This window comes from Lepidothrix coronata, unplaced genomic scaffold (assembly GCF_001604755.1).
Source record: "Lepidothrix coronata isolate B3197 unplaced genomic scaffold, Lepidothrix_coronata-1.0 Scaffold200, whole genome shotgun sequence".
NCBI lineage: Eukaryota > Metazoa > Chordata > Aves > Passeriformes > Pipridae > Lepidothrix > Lepidothrix coronata.
The window spans coordinates 345,421-371,757 of record NW_016690380.1 but is presented as its reverse complement, the minus strand read 5'-3'; the positions used below and the strand labels follow the sequence as shown (position 1 = coordinate 371,757).

Sequence of the window (26,337 nt, the reverse complement as noted above, 5' to 3'; positions counted from 1 at the left end):
TTTAGGGTTAGGGTTTAGGGTTAGGGTTAGGGTTAGGGTTAGGTTTAGGGGTTTAGGGTTAGGGTTTAGGGTTAGGGTTAGGGTTAGGGTTAGGGTTATCTTGCATAAACCTATGCAAGATAACGGATCTCTTTTTTTCCTCTCATTTGCCCATTTTGTGTGTTAAACTGGGGCAAGGATGGATTGTTTAGATGGATGTTAAATCTCGATGTTAAAGCATGTAAGGCAGCCAGCAGGCTCAGAGGCACAATACCCCCGTGATTTCTTTGTTGTGCTTCACCTACACCTCGTCTGTCTGGAGCTTAAATGACAGCAACAACGGGATAGGAAATGTTTGTTTCAGTCTGAGGCTCTTTTCATGTCTGACAAAGAAAAGAGAGTGTTGTCATCCACGCAGGGCTTTCAGATGCAGGAAGACTGACTTTCAGGAGACATGGCTTTGTTGCTCAGGAAGTAATTGCCTGTTACCCAGTCATCTATTGTTTCTCCTCCTTTCAGATGAACTGAGCACTCTGCTGTGTCAAACAGAAGTGCAGTGTGGTGACAGACCCTCTCTCACACTGGCTGTGCTGTCACTACAAGGCAGAGACCACATGTCCAACAAACTCACAGTGCTCGAGTGAGTTACCCTTCACTTCCCTAAATCCTGACACGACATCCCATCAATGCAAATCCATTTGCTCACCAAACCAATATTTGTAGCAATTATACTGTTTTGAACATTAGATTTGATCTGGTTTTGCTCTTGCAAGAACCTGGCTACTTAGAGGTTTATTTTTTCATATGTCTAAATCATTTTTGCTGCATGCTGATTTCAAGGAGAATAGGTGGTTCAGGCAGCAGTGGTGATGGAAGATTTGGTAAAGCTCAGGATGCATTAATATAATGTATTAAGAAGGCTACTGCTCTGAAATGCCAGCTGAGTGGGGAGAGGGAAGAAAGCCTCAGAAATTCAGTTGCCATTGGCATAAACAATTAGACACTGGCAGCTCTGCAGAGCAGGGGCTGCTGGCTGGGCACTGCATCTGGAGGTGTTAATGTGAATAATCACCCTGCCAGCTGATTGAAGTCTTGCTCAGGCAGGGGAAAGAGAAGAATTACTGTCAGGTCAGGGACATCCAGTGCATTTAAAGGTACTTTTTATAAGCAGTGCAGACAATTTTGGCCAATTGTTTTAGGTCCAGACGTGTTGCAAAGGAGTCTAAAGATGTGTTTGGAGATTTCAATGAACACAAGTGTGTTGTGGTCTCAGCAGCTGCTGTTTACTACCAAATTTTGTTATCTAACATCCTCAAAATATTCAATTCCTACTTTGGGCTTCTTACATTTATGTGTTCATGTCAACCTACAGTTTTAACCATGAAACTCCCCTTTTAACATACTCATTTTGTAACCAGCAAAATCTGAGGACAAATTACTTTTAGACCTCAATTCTACCCCTACAAAAGGATTTATCACACCCTGCTGGCACTAATTAGTTGCCAGAAACACTTGGAGAATTGCTGATTATAGTTAACACAACATTGTACCCAGAATTTAGTCTCAGTTTTGTAAAAGGACCAGAAGGTAAAACAGGGAGAGCAGAATGACAGCTCCGTTAAGACACTTCAGAGGAAAGTAAACCAAAAATGAGGTTCAGGAGTGAGCCCAATACTCTCCATCCTCGAATGGGCATTCAGAATCACGGAGGTAAAAATCCAAAGTAAAGCCCTCTGAAATATGCCCAGTGCAGGCAGCAGGCCCTAACAAGCATCCCTGGAGGAACCACCTCCCGGGATCCACATTTCAAACCCTCACACAACACCAGCATCCCGCAGAACTGACCACAGGCCATTAAATAGAGAAGGATTCTTCTGTTTTAGAAGGGTCAGATCCATGGAGCACAAATGATTGAGAGTTTTTAACTGAGAATTCAGAAGGGCTACAGTGAAAATGCATAGGAGGACACACAGAACCTGAATTTAGGCGGGACCTCGGATTCTTACACTCTTAATTCCTAATCTAATCAGCAGAGATTACAGCTGAACACGGGGCTTGGTGTTTTCCTCTGAGAAAACATACCGGGTGTGGCTGTGGAAGGTTTAGTGGGGACACATCAGTTTTGATGAGCTTGCACTTTGCCAGGATCCCATGAAAACATTTAATGAATTTGCTTTGCATATTGTCAGGCTGGATGGAGCCTGGAGCAACCTGGGCTAGTGGAAGGTGTTCCCATTGCAGGGTGTGGAATGAGATGAGTTTTAAGGTCCTTTCCAACCTAAACCATTCTGTGATTCTATAAGTCTGCATTATGTTCTGCACCTCTGTAAAGCTGTGCATAAAGTAGTGAGTAGTAACACACTTCTTAACATACGTAAAAATATATTTTTTAGTAAATGCAAAGCTGTCAAAAAACTACAACAATGACAGCTGACAAAATAGAGGCAAATAGTGCCAGGTTTGCTCTGAACAAGTTACAGTAGTTAAGAGTTCAAAACACAAACCCACCAGACCATTTGCAATGGTTACAGATGTGCACACAGCTCAGAAATTGCCTGGAGGGAAAATCATTATTTTTCAGTGAAACTACTGATGATCTTCAGTCTTCACAGACTGACTCTTCACAAATGAACCTGAGAGCTGAGTGTCATCCAGAGAGCACCAACATCTGTCCCTGCACAGGCACAGAATCATTTCAGCCCGGGCGGTGCCAGCACACCTCCCTCTGAGCGGGTCTGGCTGAAATACAGCAAGGCCTGTTAAAGGTCAGCAGCCACAGAAAACCTGCCCAGAATCACTGCAGTGATTCCTTCAGTCCCAGACTGCCCACAACAGCACTGCTCCCAGGGATACAGGGCAGGGGCAGAGCTGGTGGAATTCCAAAGCTGACAGGCTGATTTCCACAGGCAGTTGTACTGGCGTTAGGAAGTCATGACTGTGGCTAAATGAGCACATGAAAAAAGTGTTTCTGCATAAAAACACCCACCACTATGACTAATCTATAGGTCACATTATACAATGTGTATAAGGTGGTGTGTACATATAGAAATTTTTGTGTATCTTATTTATTAAGATACATCTGTGTGTGTGTATCTATCTGTGTGCAGGATAGAGACACTGCACTGGAATCATTTATTTGTCTTATTTCTGACTGTCTGCTTTTGTAATTCTGACATCTAAACATTTAGTCAATTGATTAGAAAGTACCTTGGTTCATTCAGACTATTTCAGCCTGATCATCTCAGAATTTCCTGGTAGGACCCAAGCACATGGTGCTGCCCACTGAGGGCAACAGTCCTCTAAATTACCCCACCCTTGAGCCACAAAGCATGAATGAAAATATCAGGAGTTTAGGTATTACCATTTTGCTTTCTTGTCTTAAATTTGTTGCATTTACTTTACAGTTCATGACTAATCAATTCAGAAATTTAATTGTCTTTTCATTTTGACCAAGAAAAGCTTCATCTACTTCATATGAAACCCACACAGAATAAAAACCAGGTAGCAAGAAGGAAATATATTTCCATTATTGCATGTTTTTCTGTTCAGTCATTATCAATAGACATCTTCAAAGCTTGTCTCAATCATATAACCTATCCATTACTTTGTGTGTCCTTGGACAACTTGTCATGCTGCTTAAAAAACTGATTAAAAATGCAAATAGACCTATGGCATAAGATTGTTGTTTACTAAATCTGATGTTTTCAGAGACATGGGAATTGTCACCTTTTTTTTGACTGAAAAGGATTATATATATATAAAACTGGGAATATACATTTTTTTTTAAGAAATTTACTTGCATATTATTATTTCAAAACGTAAGAATCTTTTGATAAGTGGCTTGAAGTCACTTTAAACTGATGCAATATTTTCTAAGTCCCAGTGCTGCTGTTCAGCAGTGGCCTCCCTGGTCTGTGTATGTCCGAATGCACATGCCTGGGGTGCATTAGGGCCTTTTACTGCCTGCAGTTATGGTGAATTAACTGGGAAAGAGCAGGGAAAAGCAGCTGTTGTTTAGGGGTTTTTTATACCCAAACAAAAGTCCAAATTTCTGCCATGAAATGTGGTATTGCTTGACTAGAAATGCCTCAGTGGATGCTAAACAAATGTTTTGAAATTAATTTCCATTGGGCTGGAGGTTTATAATTCTCATAAAAAATCATAGTGTAAAACGGTGCATAGATAGTTAAAATTGCCATTTTTACTGTGTTACAAACAAGTAATTTCAGCATTAAAAAAAAATAACAGAGTAAAGTCATGTCTCACCACTGAGCTCTCTGTGAAAACAACCCTTGTCAAAGTTCTTCATTACCAACCAGGAAGGACAACTTTATATTTGAAGAGGAGCTTGAATCAGCTCCTCAGATTTTCCCAGCAGCTTATTAGGAAGATTTGTGTGATCCTCAAGAGTTATGGGGGGAGTAGCAAATAGGAAAAGGGAAAAACTGTCATTAAGGAGATCTTCACAATTATCTGCTCTTGTTTAAAGCTTGACCCAGAGCAAGCAGGCTTGAGATTACCTGCTCAGCCCAGAAGTGTGTGAGTAGAGAAAGCCCATGTGCTGTTCTGTGTGCAGGTGGAAGTGTCCATAAGTGCTGTGGGGGTCACAATCCCTGCTCCTGATGGAAGGATTGAACACACAAACACTGCACAGCACTCAGCAGGCCAGGAAATGAACCCTCCCAGTACTGCACACCAGACTGCTTTCCATCCAATTAGCAAAGCAATTCTGGGATGGAATCAATTAATTACATTGCCAAGCAGCTGGTGATGCAGTCACATGGTGTGCAGAGGTCTGGTTCTTAAATTCATTATCTGGAATATTTATCAAGGTCCAAAAAGACTTCCAATGCCGATAACATGCTTTATTGTGCCATTTTGCTCTGCTCCTTCCCCCACCTCTGGCTTTCTAGAAACACAACTATCTTTTACTAAAGGTGGAACAGCAGCAAATACAGAATTTGTGTTTGGCAACTAGTGATCATGCAGCATACACACCTCAAAGAACTCACCTGTCTTTTGGAACTGTGTTGAAAAACCTGGACAGTAATTTTGCTTTCAAACACACATCAACATGCAGGAAACTGGAAAATGAGAACATTTACAGGTGCTTCTGAAAAGCTGCACAGTTCACCCCCAGCAAATACCTACAGGCACGACTTAGGTGCTTAATTGTTTCTACTCCCAAGCAAATCTGGCTTTTGAGACCGTGGAATTTTTGATGGACTTGGGCTGTAGAGGGATTCCCAGGGAAGCTGATCACACAAAACTTCATTTGGCAAAGCTGGAATAAAACAGCATTTCAGTCTCAGCTGTCAATTAACACAACAGAAGAGTCACCAAAAAGAAAAAAATATATCCACCAAACTAAAATGAAGGAATGTCTTCCCTATTGCCCCCAAAAAGTTATCCGAATCAATCTGAAAACTGGTCAAACATTCCCATCAGTTCTTAAAAATGCATCAGAGAAGTATGGTGGGGTTTGCTTTGTACTGCACTAGATCCTCTCTGATGGTACCTGGGTTTAAACTGGCAGCTGTGGTGTGAGTATTCAGGCCTTTAAACTAAACCACAAATTCAAAATACAGAATCCAAAAGCAGGGAAGTTTGTGCTCTGTGCGGGTTTAAAACCAAAAAGTCTTTTTTTTTAAACAGAGGAATAATGGGCAAGTTCCTCAGCCTGTTGTGTGCTCACTGTGCATGTGCCTCCCCTCCAGGGGCTTTTGGATCTGCCACTCACGCAGGGGATGTGCGAGGTCTGCTCCCTTAAACACTGGCAGCACTTCAGCCGCAGGGGCAGAGGGAAAGGGAAATGACTCTCCAATACCTCCTGCTCAGTGTCGTTAATGCCTAACCCAATATCCTGGATTCACTTACTCAGGCGTTGGGAGGGAAGAAAATGAGAACCTTTTGTTCCAGCATTTACAAAATCAGCTCCAGTGGTGTCTGCAGCAGGAGCTCCCTGTTCCAGAGAGGTCAGCACTCATTTATCCTGAGGGACTGCCAGGCACCACCTCCGAGAGGAAAAGGGCAAAGGAAAAAAGAGGCCAAGAAAGGAGTTCAGAAATAAACACCCAGGAAAGGGAAGAACCAAAACAGGCAGCTCTTTCTCAGCTTTATTTTCAACACCAGTTTTCCTATCCCAGAGCTCAGGGAATCTCTTGTGGCCCACTGTGGGGTGGGGTGGGGTGGGAAGGGAAGGGGAAAAAGTTGAAACTTGGGTCCTCAAAATGAACATCCACAGTGTCTATTAAGAGTAAGAGGGACCTCCCAATGAGGCTGTATCCCAGGAAAGATTTCCATCATATGTTTAGCATATTGCTACAAGATGGAAAACCTCTGTGCTATTGCCACAAGCCAGTCTGGCAGGAAGAGCCCGAACAAGTGGAGGATGAAACAAGAAGAATGTGGGAGGAGGGAATCTTTTTTCTCTTTGTAGCACCCCACACATCCGGCTTCCCAAGCATGGCATTATGGGAATATAATTAAAATAGCAGTCCCAGTCAGTATGTTGAGCTCTGATATTCCTAAAAGGCTGTTTTTTGCATCCCAGTAATCAACAACAGCCTGACAAGATATATTTGTGCCTTCAGAGAGATGATTCCTACACAGCTCACAGGATGTGCTTGCCAACTGATGATGTGTGCACACACACACACAGACACAGCTCTCTGCCTTAATGGAGAAAAAAAATAAAGTATATAAATTCCATAGTGTAGGATAAGCCCCTGGAATTTAGTTAATTCTCACCCTGCATAGCTGCCTTTTCTTTCAGAGACAAAAGAGTTACATCCTTAGCCTAATCTGAGAGCTTAATTTCAGCACTTAGGAAGCAAAACCCTGAATTTAAAAGTATTGCATTTAATGTTCAGCTACCATGAAATTCAGCCTAATGGGCAGGAACAGGATCTATTTAAAGTGCATTGCAAGTGTGAATATATTTTTCCATTCCTTTTTGTATCAGTTAACCAGAATCACAACATGACAAAAACACAGTCTTGTGTCTTCCTTCCTCTCTCCTTCTCCCCCTTTATCCTCCTTGTTCTCTCCTCTCTTGGCTGAGGGTGATTTTTGGCTGTTAAATCCTCTTGGATCAGAAGTAGAACCACTGGTAAGACTCAACAAAAGCATTGTACTGCTCGTACCCAGGGAAAGCTGCCCTGAGAAGCAATGCATGGATTTGTTCCAGTTGAGGAAAAAAGCTACTATTTCCCTTGCTCTGAGAGGAAATCAAATGTATAATCTTTGCTCTAGGCTTAACCATATATTTTTCAGAAAATACAGAAAACATATGTGGAAAAACAGTGTTGAGTTGTATCACTTAAGATGTACTTGCCTTCATCTACTCTTTTTCCAGTCCTCTAGCCAATCATTTAGTTTGGGGTTTTTTAAGGCTGTTTTATTTATCTAGAAACTGTCCTGACACCATGAGGAAGTTATATGAAAGGGTAGAATTCTGCTTCAGATTTAATCACCCATTTTCATGGGCACCAAGGAACCTGCCCCACTGAAGCCAAAGACAATCATAACCTGTGGAATCATTGCTCTCCGTTCCAAGGGTTATGACTGGAGGCTTTCAGAACAAGGAAATTGTCTTTTATATCACTTGGTACTTCTCATCTGATTATTAAAGTAATTAAACACTGCACAAAAACTTAACTCTGCCCCGAAGATTTTACCTAAGACTCACATTGACAGGAGGTTTCTCTTTGTTCCAAGAGCTGTATCCCACAGATCTCCTCTCTAGTAATCAATCCACTTGGATTGATGACCCCCATCACTCTCTAGGCAGCTTTATGTAAAGTCACAGATATAATCCTGCCTCTGGTAAATCCCCTCTAGGTAATCCTGCCTAGAGTCAGCCAGGACAGCAACATAACCATAGGGGTAACTATAAACACTATCCAGACTTGGATTTTTTTGGACAGTTCTTGCCAGAAAAGCAGATTGCAGGAGAGGCAAGGTACTGTTATTTACACTCCTATTCCATCAATGTAACAGCTTGGAATATTTAAGATTGTAACATTTATTATAATGGCTGCATTCTTTGTTTCCATTCATTCCATTAGCTGCACTTTTAAAGTTATTCCAACTGAAGAAAGGAATGTGCCATTGCACAATCCTCTCACAGGTTTGTGTCCCAGCCTCTCCCAGTCCCTGCAAACAGACTGGGGCAGGCACAGGGACCCTCTGCCAGGTTTGTGTACCCAGGGGGTCAGACAGGCAGGGACTCAGGAAGGGGATTCCACAGAGGTCGAATCTGCCCTGTGGGTGCATCCAGGCTCTCCTTTACTCCCCAAATGGGAGATGGAGAATGCAGGGATTGCCAAAATAAGATCCAAAGTGAAGATCCAAAATGGATGAATACTCTTAATCTGTGTGATACTGTTATGGACCACTGGAATACATGGGAAACATGGTTTTAAGCAATCTTTTAAGGAAACAGAAATGGAAGGCTTGTCAGAGGCACAGTCTGACAGGAAAGAATGAAACTCAAGAGCCCCAGACTGTCCTGTGTCTGCCAACCTCCTCCTGAGTCATTTCAGCCTCCTTTAACATCCCTTCTTCACCTCAAAATGAAAGTAACTGTACTTGTCAGCTTTGAAATTGCTTTATTAGAGGCACCCAGGACACCCTTGAAGTAACAAAATGATATTGCTTATATTCCTTATAATATAAGATTGTCTATTAGGAAAAGCACTAAGGATCCCAAAAAGGATAAAGGGAGGGGGGTGAAAGGGAAAAAACCCATCAGCATCCAATTTAGGGGCAGCTCAGTAAATCAGGTCTTATAATCTTGATGACTAATTCAAAGTTCTTAAGACATCAAATTATTTGTTGTAATGGTATTTTAAAAAATCTCTGTAGCTCTGAATTCAGTGCTGCTTGTTAGTCTTATTTCTTCATTACTTGCTCAGTTGCAAGGAGATGCTTTGACCTTCAGAGAAGTTTCAGTTCTTTGGAGCATTCATGGAATCTGTCAGTGTTTAGTAGGAGAATTTAGCTTGGTATTACAGTCACTGTCAGCTCTTCCTCTGCTACAATAAAATGCACCCAAACGAAAATGCTGTTGCTGGGCTTGTTACAAATTTCATATATTACCTAAGTCTGGATTACCAAAACTAACAACAGCAGTACCCTGTTCTCTTACAACTTTTACTTATCCTTTCTAAGGATAAATTTGGAAGGCTGCTTCTTCCAGTACTGCTGTGTTTATTCAGTATATTTTTCCTCTTTGTTGGCATTAAGTTTTATTTAATGTACATTGTACTGCCTGCTGAGTGTCACTATGTGTTAATCTTGCCTGATATAGAGAATCCCGCTGATGCACTCCCAGCTCCTGAAAGCAGACATGAACAATGGCCATAACTGCAATAGCCCCCAAGTAATTGTTAATTAGAGCAGAACTTTTATCCATGTTGTGCATCTCTAATTTGACAACTTTTCTTTTCATAAGCACCTAGCTAAAAAGAATAAAGGGTTTAGAAAATAACAACTAAGCACAGAATTGTGGCCCACAGTAAATGTGAAATGAAAGCCTGGCCCCCTTTGCCTCCCAGCTGGAGACTCCAGCAATAACTAATGGAAATGAGGAACCTTAAAACAGGACTGTCAAGCACAGACACCAATGCCAGCTCCTCCAGCAGTGGGACAGTCATTCTGCCGATGACCTGTGAACTTAGAAAATGCTCAGTTCTGCTGAATACAACTGTTTCCAAGGTAGAGGTAATGACAGGAAATTATCTGACAGGATATAAAGAATGACCAGTTTCATGGTGAGAAATGATCAGTGGTGCTCTTATATTTTGAAATACATTAACATATTTCTGTGAATATTTTTACAGGAAGAGAAGCCAAGGTTTAAAAGGGAAGTTTCTATCAAGGCAGCTGCCAAAGGCTGTTCCATAAACCCCCAAATTCAGAAAAGGAGCTCTTCTAGTTAAAAGAGTTACCTTGATGTGCCTTTTCCTTCCTCTGTTATATGAAGTCTATGAATTTCAGAAAAAGCTATTTTGAAACATTTCAGTAATTTTTATTTCAACACTTCTATAATATAAACTTCCAAAACAACAAGAGAGGCCCATCAGTGAGGCAAAATACCCTCCTGCAATGTAAATAGGTAAACACATGACAGTTTTAGAATATGCATCTCCTGGATTTGAAAATTTTGTAGGAATGAAATCAAGAATGAAACTACAGTGTGTAAACTGTGCACACAAGCCCCTTCCTGAACTGAGCCCGACTTCTTTGTCCACAGTCTCTTTATAAACAAAGAGCAGAATCCATTTTTTGGCATGTTGGCTTTATGAAACGTGAGTCAGTGGAAATTGAGAATGAAAGGAAAAATACAGAGAGAATAGAAAACAGTCAGCAGGGCCAGGGGGCATAAAGGCTCCTTGAAATCCTAAATTCAAATTGCCTTGAGTCATAACTGAAATAATGTGGTTTGTTCCATCTCAGTGGAGAACAGAAGAAACTTGTTGCTATCACTACACTGCAAGAGAATATTTATACCTCCTAGGCTTGAGAGAATAATGACAAATAAATGCAGATTATATTTAAATACATAAGCAGGGTAGGAGGAAAATATAGGTAGTGGTAGACAGCAAAATATTCTGATCTGTCTAACTGAGCATCACTGGTGAACCTTGCACACAACAGTAATTCACAGAACTAGGAAACGGTGTTTATAAACAAAAGAAACCCTGATGACGCTCTCTCTCTGAGGAGAGAAGGAGAAGTAATCACCTCAATCCTGCTGCCTGGGAGAGCCAGAGAAATGCACAAAGCAGGGAGATGGGAAAGACTAAAGAGTTCTGGGTCTGACTTAAATAATGCTCCTGCCTAATGCACTGATTCCTTCCCAACCTCTGGAACTGGCACTGTCCTAACTTTTAGGGGGGGGGAAAGATTCTTTGCTGCAAATTAAAGCATCCTTTTAATGTAGTGACAGGGATAGCCTTTGTTTCCCATGGATTCAGTTGTCTGGCCCAGGAGTGCTGGATTACAGTGGAATTCCTGCTGTCCAAGGGCTGGATCTGCTCGGTGTCCCTGGGTGAGCCCTATCACCACATCGGGGCTCTCCCACCTCGTATCAGTGCACTTGTTTGTGCATCTTGCTCTGGGAACCAGGCCTGGGGACCAACCCTGTGTCTGCCCCAGGTCCCAGTCCTGCTTCCAGAATAAAACAGTTGTGGGAAAGGTGTTTATTCACACCACAAGAGGCCATAAGGCATTGTGGTGGCACGCTCAGGGGGTGGTGCTGCAGAGGGTGAGGGCAGGAGGGGTGAAGGCTTCACTGCTCCCTGGGAGCCTCCAAGCCTTGCTCAGAACAAACACAGCCACTCCAGGGATTCTCCCAGCCCAGGGAAATGTCAGAGCTGACACAATGTTTGCAGTAATAAGCTGTGTTGGCAAAATTCTTGTAGATGGCACCAAAATGTAAATGAACTCTGCTGACTCAGGGAAACAAACTCCAGAAGAGAGACACAGAACTTATTTGCATTGAGCAGGGGATTACAAATATCACTGTTCTCTCTGCTCCCTCACACTGAAGCTGCTGGCTCAGTGTCAGCAGTGCACAGATGCATTTCCCTTCCTTGAAACTAGTTTAATACCGTGAGAATAAAGAGTGTATCCCTGTGCTTGGCAGCTACCTCTTTTTCACATATCCTTTGCTGAAGGAATCCTGATTCTCAATGCTGGGAATGTAGTGTACCAGACAGTACAGCAGAAATATTTAGAAGTAAATAACTGGTGCAGAATCAGAGAGATCAGTCAGTGAAAATACAAGAGAGATTAATCAATGAGATACAGTGAGTTCAGTCCACTGTATCCAGGCTTTTGTTGGGCTCCAAAGGTTTTCTTGCTCCAAATACCACACTGGATATAGGAGAAAGCACAGGCTTCACAAAGTGCTACAGGACCCCCATTCTGGAAATATTTCTGTGGAATATGAACTAACAAGAAGGACAGTTTACTTGATGATAAAATGAGACAGGTATAATGGAACATCCTAATTTTTGGAGAAAGGAGTTAATCAGAGTAAAAAACACTCAAAGACAGTACAGGAATGTGACTTACATCTCCCAATTTTTAAGGAATATAAAGCAAAATAATGAAACACTGACAAAGGGCAACATGAGGAATAACACATTGTTAGGCCACCCCCAGTCTCTCCTCAGGAAGTGTTTATCTCCAAACAACACAGGAGATGAGCAGGAGCAGTGACTCTCTGAAGCAAAAAACCCTCTGAAACAACAATGTTTCCCACCCCAACCCAGTCAGGTGTACTGTCAGCATCTAGGCCATCTCTTTTATCATCAACACTCTCTTCCTTGTCCCAGCCCTAAAATCTGGCATTTTAGGAAACTATGCAGCAGCTGATACTTGGAAAAATCTCTGATCTCATTCCCAGAAGGACTTAACAAGATAGTATTAACAAATGAGCCAGTAAATATGAATCCGTCGGTTATTTTAATAATCCAAGCAGCAGGATAGTTCCTGTCTCCCATGCTGGCAGCTCAAGGGAGAGCAGAGGATCCAAAGGAAAAGTCCCTGCACTAAATGCTGTCCAGTACAGCCTTTAAAACAAATTGTGGTAGCACAACATGGACGGGCTGACCATCATAAACCTGTAGAGGTAGCTCTAGAAAACAGAGGTTATCCTTAACATTTCCAGGACATTTCTCCAATTAATACCAGTGCAAAGCCATTAAGAAGGCAGCAGGGGTTCAAACAGGATTTATTGTTGCATAGTTATACCTTCCTTAGTAAAAATTGCAATCTGTCCCTTTATCTTCAGTAGCCAAAAAAGGCAAACAAACCAACCCCAACAAACAGAAACCAAAACCACAAACAAACAAAAAAAATCAAACCACAGAAACCATCAACCAAAACCAAAACACCACAAATAATTTCAAACCACTTTCCATTACCCATTTACAGTGGGAGACAGGACCTCTCCCTTCTCCAGGCCATGAACACAAGGCTGGAGCATTTTCCAGACACCCCCACTTTGGTTGAGACCCCTCAGAAGACACCTTGTTATGCACCAGAAAAGAATGAGGAGTTCCAGGAACTATGTGAGTCATGCAGAGATTTCAAACCTTTCCCATTCCATGGTTTTCCCCAAGCTTTGGCACAGTGGGCACTTTGGATTTTTTCAAAAACATAAATAATTAAAACAATCAAAAAATATCCACTTTCCATTGCCATGCAGCATTTTTGCCAGTACAGTTTTATTCAGGACACCCTCTGCAGTTCATGTTTTTATAATTCAGAGCAGCAGGTGAACAGCTCTTTCTCAGAGGTAACATAGATTTAAACATTGCTTTGAGGCAATAGGGTAATTCTGAGTTCACTTCTCTGCAGTAGATCAATGCTGACTGTTAGCTTTTTAATAATTAATATGAGGCTCATCTCAGCTTTTTTACTAATCCCTTTCCAGTTACCATAACCATCAGGAGTTCATGCTTACACTAAAGAACAAGAGGCTTTAAACAGAAAACAACCACCTTTTCTAAACTTATTTTTGTTGAAATCTCAGTAATCTGTCATTGCACTGCTCTTGCCTTAAGCCATTGATGTTCAAGGTTTCTGTATTTTCTGAGCACCATTTCCCCTTTTTTTTTACTTTCAGTGCAACATCCCTTCCACAAACAAACATTTTCAAAATACCATTCACTTTTCTGCAGCTCACACACTGCATTTCTACTGTGTCATATAAATTAGGAGCTATTTTTCATGCTCTCAGTTCCTTCACCAAAAAAATTCATTGTCTACTCATGCAAAGAATATAAAATTTCCTCATTGGATTTCTCTAAATCTGGCCGTTCATGCACCAGAAAATGAAGAGCTCCCTCTGTTCACCCCAGAACTGAAGCAGCAGCACATCAAACCATTTCAAGCAGTTATTAGTCCACAAATTTAAATTTATCAGTTCTTTTAGATGGTGATAAATTCTGCTGTGAACTCTCTACATTGAAGGACATTCTGGGTTCTCCTGTGACACAAGATTTCCTTTGGGTAGGGAAGATGTTTAGCTGGTTTGGATTGAAGCACCTTAACTGGCTGCACCACATGGATCCTCTCAGTCTCATTTAGCACCTGACAAATAACCCTGATCTGCCAGCACACAGTTAAAATGAATAATTAAGGCAGGTAAGAGGAAACAGAAGAAAGAACTCCATATTTTTTTTTATTCCTTTCTGTTAATCAGCAATTGCTCTTAGCAAATATGTAGATTAAAATCTCTCTGCAGTCATGTGTGATCAGGACAACCAGGAACAGAAATTATTCCCCTTTCTGTTTTGAAGTTGTTCATATCTCTCTTCATGGATCTACCCATGCATTTGAAGGGGTATAGAAGGGAATTTTACATCAGCCTAGATTCTAGTTTCTCCACCAAGAATCCCATATCTTTGCTCAAAAATTCTCTTTTTTTTCCTCTGCATTGGAGAGAATGGGAACAATTTAACACACATTTCCACTATGACTATTAACAGAAGAACAACAGTTAGTGACATTTAACACAGATTGAACTTTAAGAAGGTGGGAGCTGGATGGTATCCCTGGATACTTCCAGGCAGTATCCCTAAAAGAGCTTTCATTTAGATAGTTTTATTAGAACCAGCCACGCAGGGCACACTTACTTTCTGGGACTGAACCATTTTCTGGCCCCGTTTTGTTTAAACGGCCACAAAAACTAACAAGCCTTAAACCCAGTCGGTGTTCCAGGGTCAGACATTGTCCAGGGTGCTCTGTTGGCATTGCAGGGATTCTAATCTACACACAACACTGATCATTACAAAGGGATTTACAAAGCCTTTGGATTCAAAAGTTAATCAGCTGTCCCATAACATGTAAGTTTTTAAATGGAGTATAGTTTCAGAAACATTTTGCTCACAGGAAAAGCCCAAGATCCTGTTCCAGCCTTACTCTGCTTTTTCCATTATTATTCTTACTCAATCTCACTTAGTTGCAATGCAGAGCAATGCACACTGAATTTCTGTTGCCATTAGAAATATTCCCTTTTTAAAATCACCTTTTATTTTATAATAGATAGCTTTGTTTGAGGACTAGGGAGGAGTACCTGCAGCCTAGACTTTCGACTCCCAGGGAGGGATATGTTGAAGCACACAGAGATGATTCTCAGGGTGTCTAAATATCAGCCCTTCATAGAACAAATGTGTTTGGGGCCAGCTCAGGCCCTCTTCTGACTTCCCAGCTGCCAGAGATGATGTTACCCCCATGGGGAAACTGGCCTTGAAGTGGAAACTACATTTTCTGTTCAAAATACAATATACACATTGCAGCTTATATTGAGAGAGGTGAATAAATGCACTTCCTGAAAGTCCACATTGGGATGTGGGGTTATGTTTGCTTTTAAAGTCCTTTCTCTGCCACCTCAAATGAAAGAGCAGCCAACACCATATTGTTTAGGAGAAGGAACTATGTGGAACCTATAAAATGAACTTATTAGGCAGCAGAACGTTTTGCTACTTCAGGAGAAACCCCATTGCCCATCAGCTGGGGGAGGCACTTTTTCTGCCCCCTCACTGGGGTGAGTGTTGTCCCCTTTTGGGGCTGATCCAGCTCTGCCAGACAAAGATAAATACACTCCCATTCACCAACTCTTTCACCAAATGGGTTTTCTACAATAAGCAATAGGGATTTCCCCCCTATTTTTGTGAATAGTAACGTTTGAGTATTTAATTTCTACAGATCCTTCAGTGCCCTTGAATTTCAGTGTCTCTTTTAGCAAAAAAGAAACCAGGTGATTGAAACTGTCCCAGGAATCAATATCTGGTTTGCTATTATTGACATTCCTGCAGCTGTCTAAGCAGAAACCCTATTCCTATTCAGATGGAATCTGAGGGTATTAAATCACTTCTTAATGACACAAGAAAACCCCTTGATTTATGCAGGCAGATACTGTTGTAGCTTTTACAGATACAAATGATAATGTAAGTTATTCTCCAGGCTCTGTGTACTCTGCAACATCATCACCATAATTCATGTGGGAGTGCAGAACAGCACTGCAAACCATTTTAATTAATTTTAAAAATTCACATCACCTTGAAAGAAAACCTGAGATATATCACATATGATCCCAGCTCTTAAAGGAAGATCTGAGGATTCCACCATTTAAGAGTTTTCTATCTTAGCAGCCCATGCCTTACACAACCAGTTACATCAGTATTTGAGTTGTCAGTATTCTCTAAGCAGTAAACATCAGTCATTCCTCCAAATTCCATGAGTGTCAACTTTTGGTCACATTAGATACAGTTCAGACAGAGCTCAGCCTCCTAAAGACATGAGACATCAAGATCACAGTTCAAGCAGACAGATTGCCAAGGTAAAATATACAGTTATTTGCCAATTATATTTTTTTTAAATCTTAAGAAAAATTACTATGGCTATATTTTTTCCCAAAATTCTACATGAGAAGCTTACATGCCAAAAAAACCAGAGTTTCTCACAATAAAAGAAAAAATTTATTGCCTTTTTCCTGGTCAAGTCACTTCCATCCTGAGTTGGATCTGAGTTATTTTACCCTTTAATGGGTAAAAGAGGATTCTCATCATTTTAATTTCTAAGGCTTAATACAGAGTTCCTTAGGAAAGGAATTGGTTTGAGTCCTGCTTATAAAACTGTATTAGTTCAAAGTACTTTGAATATGAGAAAATAGGGGGAAAATATCTTGTCCATCAGAAAGTGGGCTGTTATACTTCCAGGGTGATTTGTTTCTCTGCAGTGGTATTTATCAGTGTTGGTAACATAGCCAATGGATATGAAAATTGGAAGATTTTTCCTGTTAATTTGAAACAGCAGCCATACAAGCTGCTGTGACATCAACATAATGCCCTAAACCACACCATCTGAAAAGATTTATTTCCTGAGCCCTTATGCAGCCACATTCTCTTTGCTCCTGACATTCTCAATTTGCAGGCTGCTGGTGATCCAATCTCGCTCATTCTGGCTCCATAATAAGGATGTCAATGCAAGAAGAGAAAAGGCCATTATCTGATAGCCAGCAGAGGTGATAAAAGGCAGAGGCAGCGACCTCAGAGGAGAGGCCACACTTTCTGCCTCAGAGGAGCTTCTCAATGTCATGGGCAGCTTTTGTACCTGCAAGTGTGCTCCAAATTCACTTTAAGCAGCAGGCATCAGACAAAGCTGAATCACCCCTAGGACACAGTCTCAGTATGAATAAGGTTTTGATTTTCTACTATTAATCAGTGAAAATATTTAATTCTGATTAGGACATAAATACACAGTGAAAAAGAAAAGAGACAATGTGAGCTGTAGAGAAACTTAGTCTGCATTCCTGGGTCCTGCCTGGTTAGTTGAATTCATATGGGTTTGGATTATGCTGAAGTATCTCCCACAAGAGCAATAATCAGTCAAGACTAGTTCAACATTTATATAGGAAGAGTTTTACTGCAAATTTAGAGATAATAATTAATATCATCTGTTTAGGGAAACTGTTAAAATGTCACTGATACAGCAACTGACAGCAAAAATTTATTTATTAATCAACTTTCTCAAATAACTACTAAGTACCTTTCCAAGAGACAAGCCTCACTGAGATAAAAGTTTGAAGCAATCCCTACACAGTTACTATTGAATATCAACTGTAGCTGAAGAGGCGGTTTAATTTTCTGTGTGGAAATCAGAAAAGCCTACAGGAGAACTGTGTGTGAGAGCAGTGTGAGAGAATTAAACAGGCTCCTGGGCCTCCTGGGTTGAAAATTCCTTTCCCCATAGTATTTGTATGTCTGCAAGACTGATTTACAGAGAGGACATTTCCCAGACTATTCCAGTCATCCACTCATTTTCCCAACTTTGCCACAAGTGAATAAGATAAATACCATATACAAAATAGCCTTCCCTGTTCTTGTCATGATGATCACTTCTTTTGGCTCCCATAAGCAGATCACAGCCTGGAATTTAAGCCTAAGTGAGGTTTCAACCCTTCTCAGGATCCAATGGAACAGCTTTGAATCCAACAGAGGCTTTTTTTTAATGAAAGATTTATCTCCTATGGGGCCTTTGCATTCAATGACTTGAGTAACGCCCCTCTCTCCCTTGCTGTGGGGATGCTCTGGACAAAGCCACCACCTGTGATCCAAACCCTTTTTCAGCTTGTTTTTGTCCTACCCCTCCCTTACTCCTTTTGAGAGCTCCTGTCTGGCAGCTACAGCAAGGAGCAGAGCATCAGCAGTGCCAGTCTTGTGCCCCAGGGCAGCAGCAAGTGCACCATCCAACCGGGCACTCTTGGCCAGACTAAATCATCTTTGAACAAGAACTGTTCATAAAGGCACAATCAACAAAATCATGGTTAATTCCACTAATTTAGTGTATCTGTGGGCCTCGCTGGGAACTGTCAGCTCCTTCCTGACATCTATCACTCAGCTCCCTTGAGGAAGAGACTGCACATTCCAGCACTGTCCAACCAGGGATTTAAATAATAAAAACATCAGGAACGTGCTTTAAATTGTTTCAGGCTTTGAGATGCTTTGTTGTGATTATTTAAAAATCAGGGGGTACTGTGCATTATCCTAAACTGACCTTCCCCCTACTCATTTCCAGTCCTGTTCACTTTGTTAATACAGTGTATTTCAAGGTAATAGGAGTGTTAGATCACCATCCCCAAACAGCCTGTACTAACCCAGGGTGTCCATGTGACACCACCTTCTGTCCATGTGCTTCAGCTCCAGCTCAGCACATCATCACCAAGGCCACCCTGTCCTCAGGCAAGAAGTGTCTGAGGATGATGGGGTGAAGAGGTGGATGATTCTGCACAAAAAATCCTTCCAGTACAACTCACCAGCCCTTCTTCAGGAGCTGTTCCTGCACATTTCAGTCTGGTAAACACAACCCCTCCGTGTCTCATCTTCTCCACCAGTCCTAACATGAATTATCATCCTTATTAATATCACAGAATCCCAGAATGTGCTGAGTTGGAAAGGACTCACAAGGATCATTGAGTTCAACATTAAACCCTGCACAGGCCCATCCCCAGGAGTCACCCCCTGTGCCCCAGAGGATCATCCAAACCCTCCTGGAGCTCTGGCAGCCTTGGGGCTGTGCCCACTGCCCTGGGGAGCCTGGGCAGTGCCCAACCAGCCTCTGGGGGAAGAACCTTTGGCTGAGATCCAACCTGAGCCTGCCCTGACACAGCTCCAGACCATGACAGATTGTAAACCAGGGGAAGATTTTTGGTTATCTTAGTAGGATCCAGCCTTAAAATTATCTCTGGTATTTAAAGGGTACAAAGAAAATCCATCACAGATACCACGACAGCCTCTGCTGTGCCTTTGGGGGAAAAAAAAAGAAACAAAACAACACACCACCAATCCCAAACTCAACTATTTCATAATGGAGAGATTTTCCTTTCTTTCTCTTCTGGGACATAGGAGGTAAAAGCCACTGAGGAAGAATGTCTGTATCTTGGGTGAACTGAGCTCCCAGGACACATCTACATACCAAGATATTTCACTCTGCCAGGATGTGACCAACTGACACTTCCACATCACTTGGGGCTGAGTTAGAAAGGGATCACAAGTCTCCCTTTAAAGACAGGTTAATGGGAACAAGAAAGTACAATATACAAAAAAAAAAGTCAAGTTGTGCTACACCTCTTTCAGTTAAGTGGAGTCATTTACAACTGCTCTGTTGAGATGCAGCAGCACTGAATAAAATAATATAATGTGCCATTTAAGGGATTCTGCAGACTGATAATTTATTGTCTGACACTGAGTGGATAGTTTGTGGGCAATTTTCCACTAGTCTTCACTCTAAATTAAGTGTTCTCTCAGCCATGTTCCATTTGTGCCCATGTCCAGGTAGTTACACAGCTCCCATCACTGGATAAAAGCAATAGTTTGTGCATCCCATATAATTAATATTTAGAGGATTAGATATAAAGTATTTATGCATGTATTGTTTACAATTTGCAGTCATGGTGGTGAGAAGCAAGAGATAAAATAGACAAGATTTTTGGACAGTTGAGGAAGCCCTGAGAATGTGGTAGATAAATGGTGTGTCTTGAAATAAAGCACAGCACCTCGAGCACTAGTGCAGAGCACACGACAGAGGACTTCCTATCTGAAGTCACTGTGCATTACAGAGCTTGCTATAAAGCAAAATAGGTCCAAATATCAGTGCTCACACTGGGTGGCACCACAGGAATGTCCCAAAGGGTCAATGTGTTAAGATACCAGCTTGCTTCCATACACAACTGAAAAAAACCCATCTAGTCTACTCTTCTGTTCCTTAGACAGCCCCTTTTCCTATTTAGAGGATCATTTAGTATCTCTCCCAAGCTTTAAAAGATCTGAGAGCACTCACTTCAGCCTCTATGTTTTTCTCACTGAAGCCTCTTTTCATTCCCACTGACAGAAGTTTATGACCATCTCCATTTCAGCACTATTTGACTTCAAATTGAAATGATAGTGCACGGGGCCACCTCCCACCCCAGGCTCATTTCTCAGCAGGCTGGCAACAAAGTCCATCTTTATTTCACCTTTGCAAGTCAGCCAAAGTTCCCAATAAATTACCTGCCAGTACTTTCAGTTCAGGTGTCAGTCCCCCACCACTGGGATTTAAATTGTCACTGCTGTGATATTTGCATATTTCAAAGACAGAATTTGCAAAAATATGAATAAATAAGGGTTTTGATAGCCAGCAAGATTGCACACTTGTTGGACATATTACCAAGAGAGAGAGCTAAAAAATGTACAAAGGAGTGGCATGGTCAGAATTTTGTAAAGTTTGAGGAAGTTAAGTTCTAGCTCAAGGGCTAGCTCAAGATCAGCAGAATCTCCCCCTCAAACATATCCCCTACCCCTAATCTCTTTGCACTAACACTATTAAGGAGCTCAGCTGTCCATAACCTCTTGATTTAATGCTACAGCATCAGTTAAATTTTCAAAGAACTCGGTTTTCTCTTTTGGTATAAAATACTTGGTAAAAACTCAGCACATTTCTTGGCTGTGTCTTAATTGCTTATAAAGTTCCTCAGCCAATGGTCAAGTGCTTCTAGAAAATTTTGTTGCCCTTGGTTTCTGTAGGAAACAAATTCTTTATCTGTTCAAATGACAAAAAGCCTGACACAAAAGTATATCCAGGCCATATTCAACACCCAGTCTTGGTACACAGGCACCTCCAGGAATTTATCAATAAGTCTGATTGTCCGATCCTGAGCAGGAAATGGGAGATTTCCTTTTAATTTGGGGGGGGGTGTGGGGGGATATTTTATCTGCTTAGATCCTGAATCCTTTTTCACATAATTTCTACCATTTACCTCCCCTCCCTTAGCATTGCAATCCCCCATAAATACATCTGTAGGCAATTAATTCACACATATCACTGGTTGATTCTCTAAGGAAAACTTCCAGTTTAACTTCTGATACTCTCTCTGTAGCTTATCTCAAAAGGGTATTTGACTTGGGAATAAATTACTGGAGCTATTCTCTCTTAAGCAGATTTATTATTGAATTTAAATAATAAAATTATATATATATTGGAGTTTTTCCCACCTTTAACAACGTGGAATTCCTCTGTTCTGCTTGGAGCTCAAATTTTGGGATTTGCACATTCCTCCATGTGCACTTAGGTTCTTTCAGCATCGTTCAATTCATGGTACAAAGAATTTTGCCAGGGAGAAGCCATAAAAATTATGGACCATACTCCACTGGCTCCAGCAGGATATTCTCTAATAACAGGGACACTCCTGCAGTCAGCTACTGACAGTCCAGAAATCAGTTTAATAAAGGGGTTTTCCCTGAGAACACGAATTGATCCAGTGGGTCTGTCTCAGGCTCTGTAGGGCTTTGGCCCCGCGTGTGATTCCCTCTCCCCCCGACTGACCCCTCCTGTCTCTCTGTGCAGCGCTTCCCTCCAACAGGAGCGGCTCGAGCGGCGAATTCCCCGGCTATGGAGAGAGCGGCAGCGACTCCAGCCTGCTGGTTTCCCCGCTGCTGGTGGCGGGGGTGGTGATCGGGCTGGTGCTGTCCCTGTCCTGTGCCACCATCGTGGTGGGCGGCCTGCGCAGGGACGGGCGGCTGCGGCACCCCCGGCCCGGCCCGGGGGCTGGGGACGGTGAGTGACAAACAGGGACCGACCGCGGGGACAGCCCGCTGCTGGGGGCAAAAACCTGCGGGGAGCAGTGAAGATAAGACGGTCCCAGGGGAGTTTGGATCGACAGGGAGCTGAACAGGAGCCAGAGTGTGCCCAGGGGGCCAAGAGGGCCAATGGATCCTGGCCTGGCTCAGGAACAGGGTGGCCAACAGGGCCAGGGCAGTGATTCCTGCCCTGGACTCAGCGCTGGTGAGGCCACCCCTGGAGTGCTGTGTCCAGCTCTGGGCCCTCAGCTCAGGAAGGACATGGAGGGGCTGGAGCAGGTCCAGAGGAGAGCAACGAGGCTGGGGAAGGGACTGGAGCACAAGTGCTGTGAGGAGAGGCTGAGGGAGCTGGGGGGGCTCAGCCTGGAGAAGAGGAGGCTCAGGGGAGACCTCCTCACTCTCTGCAACTCCCTGACAGGAGGGGGGAGCCGGGGGGGGGTCGGGCTCTGCTCCCAGGCAACCATCAGCAAGACAAGAGGGCTGGGTCTTCAGCTGTGCCAGGGGAGGGGTAGGTTGGAGATTAGAAAGAATTTCTTTCCAGAGAGGGTGCTCAGCCATTGGAATGGGCTGCCCAGGGAAGTGGTGGATTCTCCATCCCTGGAGGTGTTTAAGGACGGACTGGATGTGGCATCAGTGCCACGGGCTGGGAACCACGGCAGGGTTGGATCAAGGGTTGGACTTGATGATCTCAGAGGTCCCTTCCAACCCGGCTGATTCTATGATTCTATGATTCTGTGATTCTATGAAAACTGGAATGGTTTATTGGATTCACAACCTCATATTTAAAGGGTTCAGGGTTTACATATTCAACAGGGGGTTCTACATATTCGTGGTATTAAAATTGGGGGGTTTCACAAAGATGAGATAAGGGAAAAACCCGGGTTAACACATCCTTGGGGTCTTAGGAATTACCTCATGGGAAAAACCCACTTTAACTTGGGAGATTTTATAGGGGGGACAGGTAACACAAAAGGAGAGAGAAAACACAATGGGTCTTCTGCATAGGTTGATCAACTCAGGGTAAGGTCTCTCTGGCTTGGGCAGGGCATGTGATAACATCATGCAAGGAGTCTCTTCCATTGTGCAGGAGGAGGCAGGAAGAATCCACAGTGATGAAGTTACTAAAAAGGGTTTTTCCCCAGCTTTCATAGCTCATGGCATTTTGCAGAGACTGCTCAAATTCTTCTCTGCAGAATTAATATTTTTTGAATCCAACAAAAATCCACTGTGCAAGGTATAAAAAATAAAATTAAAACCCATAAAAAATAGGGTATGGAGGTCACAGGCAGCCTTGCAGTTTAATGGTGCTGGGACTGTGTTCCCACAGTTCATGGTTAACATAACCCAGGCCAGTGCCCACAGCAGGTCCTAAACAGATCATTTCCCCTTGATATGGTATCAGATTTCTTTGTTGCATTTTCACATGCCTTCATAGCCGGGGCGTAGCGTGTGATGTCATTTCTATGTTGGAAAGCCAGAACTGTTTTCAGTTTGTGCACCAATCTACATCAATGACTGGGAAAATGTTGTTTTTCTGACCACAAAAATTAATAACTGGATATAAACAGAAAAACAGGGCACCAAAATGGCATTGCAAGCATCATAGTTGATGACATAAATGTCATTACCAGAGTCATCCTCATACAATGGTCGTCATCATCATTACAGAGTCAAAAAGGTCCCAGATCCTACTCCCTACACCCAAGAAACCCCAAAACAAACAAACAAAAAAACCACCTACCCAAATAAAGAAAAAAAGCCCCCGAAACAACAAGAAAAATCTTTAAGAAGTTTTGGGATTATCAAGGAGTTAATTGTAGAGTTATATTTTTGACTCCTTCTGGGTTTGCTGACCAGAAGCTAAAAGCCATTTTATGACAGAATCAGATTATTTCTCTTTAGGGGAAAAAAAAAACAGTTACAAAGTTACTTTGTAAGTCCACCTTTTAGAAATTCATATTATAAATGGTGGAACATCAACAATTACATCCTCTGTGGCCAGGCTCCTCTACCTGCTGTTTGTTGTGAGTGCAGTTTTTTGCATATTGCTGTGGTGTTTATATAGAAAAGACAATAATAGAGAGCAAGATAAAAACACATTAGCTTAAATCTTATTTTCTGAGGTACATCAATTGGACTTCATTTAATTGTCTGGATCAGGAATTTTTGTGTCTAATGGACACATTTCCTACGATCAGTTTGTCCACTTGGAGCTAGGAATAGCTATTTTTGGCTTTTCCAGAAACATTTATCCAGGTAAGGGATTAACCTCTCTATTTGGGAATGAAATTTAGAATCCAAAAGAAGTGAAATGCAAACTCCCATAGACAATTACAGAGGGAAAAATGAAACAACAAAATCCAGAAAACTAATGCCTACTATTCTGGTAACATCCATTGTTCCTTATTTTCAGCAGGAATAAATGGTTAAATTGGGGTTACTCTTTCACCCATGAACAGCAATATTTTGGCATGATAAAATAATGACCACTAAGATTAAATCACTACATTTAAATCTACTGCTCCAGTATTTTCAGTTCCAATAAACCCTGAAAGCAGGCAAAAATATACAGGGCAATTTTCAAACTGCTTGTTAGCAATAACAGTGCTAGAGGAATGGAAAAAGGAAAGCATCTTTTCAGAGATATCCAAAAGAATAGTCTTAAACTAAATTGTGCCACACTACCCAAGTGTGGAGCTGCTCCATAAATCCTAAGAAGTCAGTGCTCTTTTCTGTGTTAGACTTGTTTCTGTGTTGTTAGTTGGAGCTGTGAAGCTCTTGTGTGGAAGCCTCAAGAAAGCCCTGGAGCAGCAGCAAGATGATTTTTCTCTACTATTTTCCAGCTTTTCCCATTTTTGTCCATGTTTTTTATTGAGAACAGCATTTTCTCAAGACACATAGCTGCAATCAAAAGCCTACCCCTGCTTGGAAAACCCTCATGGAATGGTCAGGATTTCCATGTGTGCAACCCCCGGAAACTTCAGCAACCCCTTCATCAAACACTAGTTTGCATTTCACTTCTTTTGGACTTTAAATTTTATTCCTGAAGCAGAGATGTCATTCCCTTACCCAGATAAACGTTTATACAAAAGTGACAAGCTCATGGCAGTGTTATAAACAGTGACAGGGAATCCACCAGGGAAGGAAAGAGCAGCAAATATGAATTGCTTGTTTTGCAGCTCCAGATGGCTTCTCCCATGGTGGCTCTTCTGGAGAGCTGAGATCCTCCTGCACCGAGGAGTTTCCCCAGGCTTGTGACTTTGGTTCCTACCTGGACATACTTTCTCAGGTCAACATGATGTACCCTGACCCACCTCCACGGTAAGCACTCTCCTGATATTCTGAGTGTTATAACCTTGCACTTGCAAAGCCTTTTAAAGAAAATAAAACTGCTAGACCTACGCCCAGTACAAAAATTCAGGTCACACAAAATCCAAATGCAGAGAGACTTCAGGATTTTTTTACTATAAGTTCAACTTTTCCTTAGCAGAATACATCTTTACTAAAGACATGTACAGTTCTCATTTAGTGATATCCACATTAAAATTTAACATATTGATGACATAGTAATGAAACACTCAAGTAGAATTACTTGCGAACACCTTTCTTTGAAAGAAATGAATTTACAAGTGAAAGTTTTGCCAGGGGAAAAATACATACTTTTTCCAAGAACTTTCATGTCATATTTATTACTGACCTTGAGAGTGTTCAGATCAGAGGAAACAGAAAAAAACAACAGCAAGTTTTTGTAGTGCTGTGTCTTACAAACAATGGTTGAACAGCCCCCTTCTTTCTTTTTTAATCTCTTTTTAAGCAGACTGTTTGTAGTTAATACATTGTAAAATCAGCCCTTTTTTAACCGCTTTTATATGTGATACAGAGCAAGTCAGCAGTATGAACCCACAATATATAGGTCTCTGCTTTTTTATTCTATGCATGGTCTACAAGCAACCCTTTATGTATTACTGAGTCATATTATAATAAATGGGCTTTTAGATATGGTGTAAATATTTTAGCAGAAAGCTCACATGTGAAAAATTATTCTGAGCCTAGCATCTATATTTGTGGAAATTCATATAAATCCACTTTAAAATGCAGACTGGTTTTTGGACCCACACCCACAAGTCTTTACTAATAAAAGGCAGCCAGCTGACACCAAGCAACAGTTTGAGTGGGCACCAGGCCAGATTTCTGGGAACAAACTGAGACTCTGAGAACAGATTTC

At 41.8% G+C, this 26,337-nt stretch overlaps 1 protein-coding gene across 1 annotated transcript in view; it reads left to right on the top strand.

Moving 5' to 3' along the window:
• LOC108505860 (protein BEAN1-like) overlaps positions 1-26,337 on the top strand; it is a 52,703-nt gene that overhangs the window by 9,688 nt on the left and 16,678 nt on the right. The window contains 2 exon segments of the mRNA XM_017832268.1: positions 21,880-22,089; positions 25,292-25,433. Of these exon segments, the coding sequence (XP_017687757.1) occupies positions 21,880-22,089; positions 25,292-25,433 (352 nt within the window).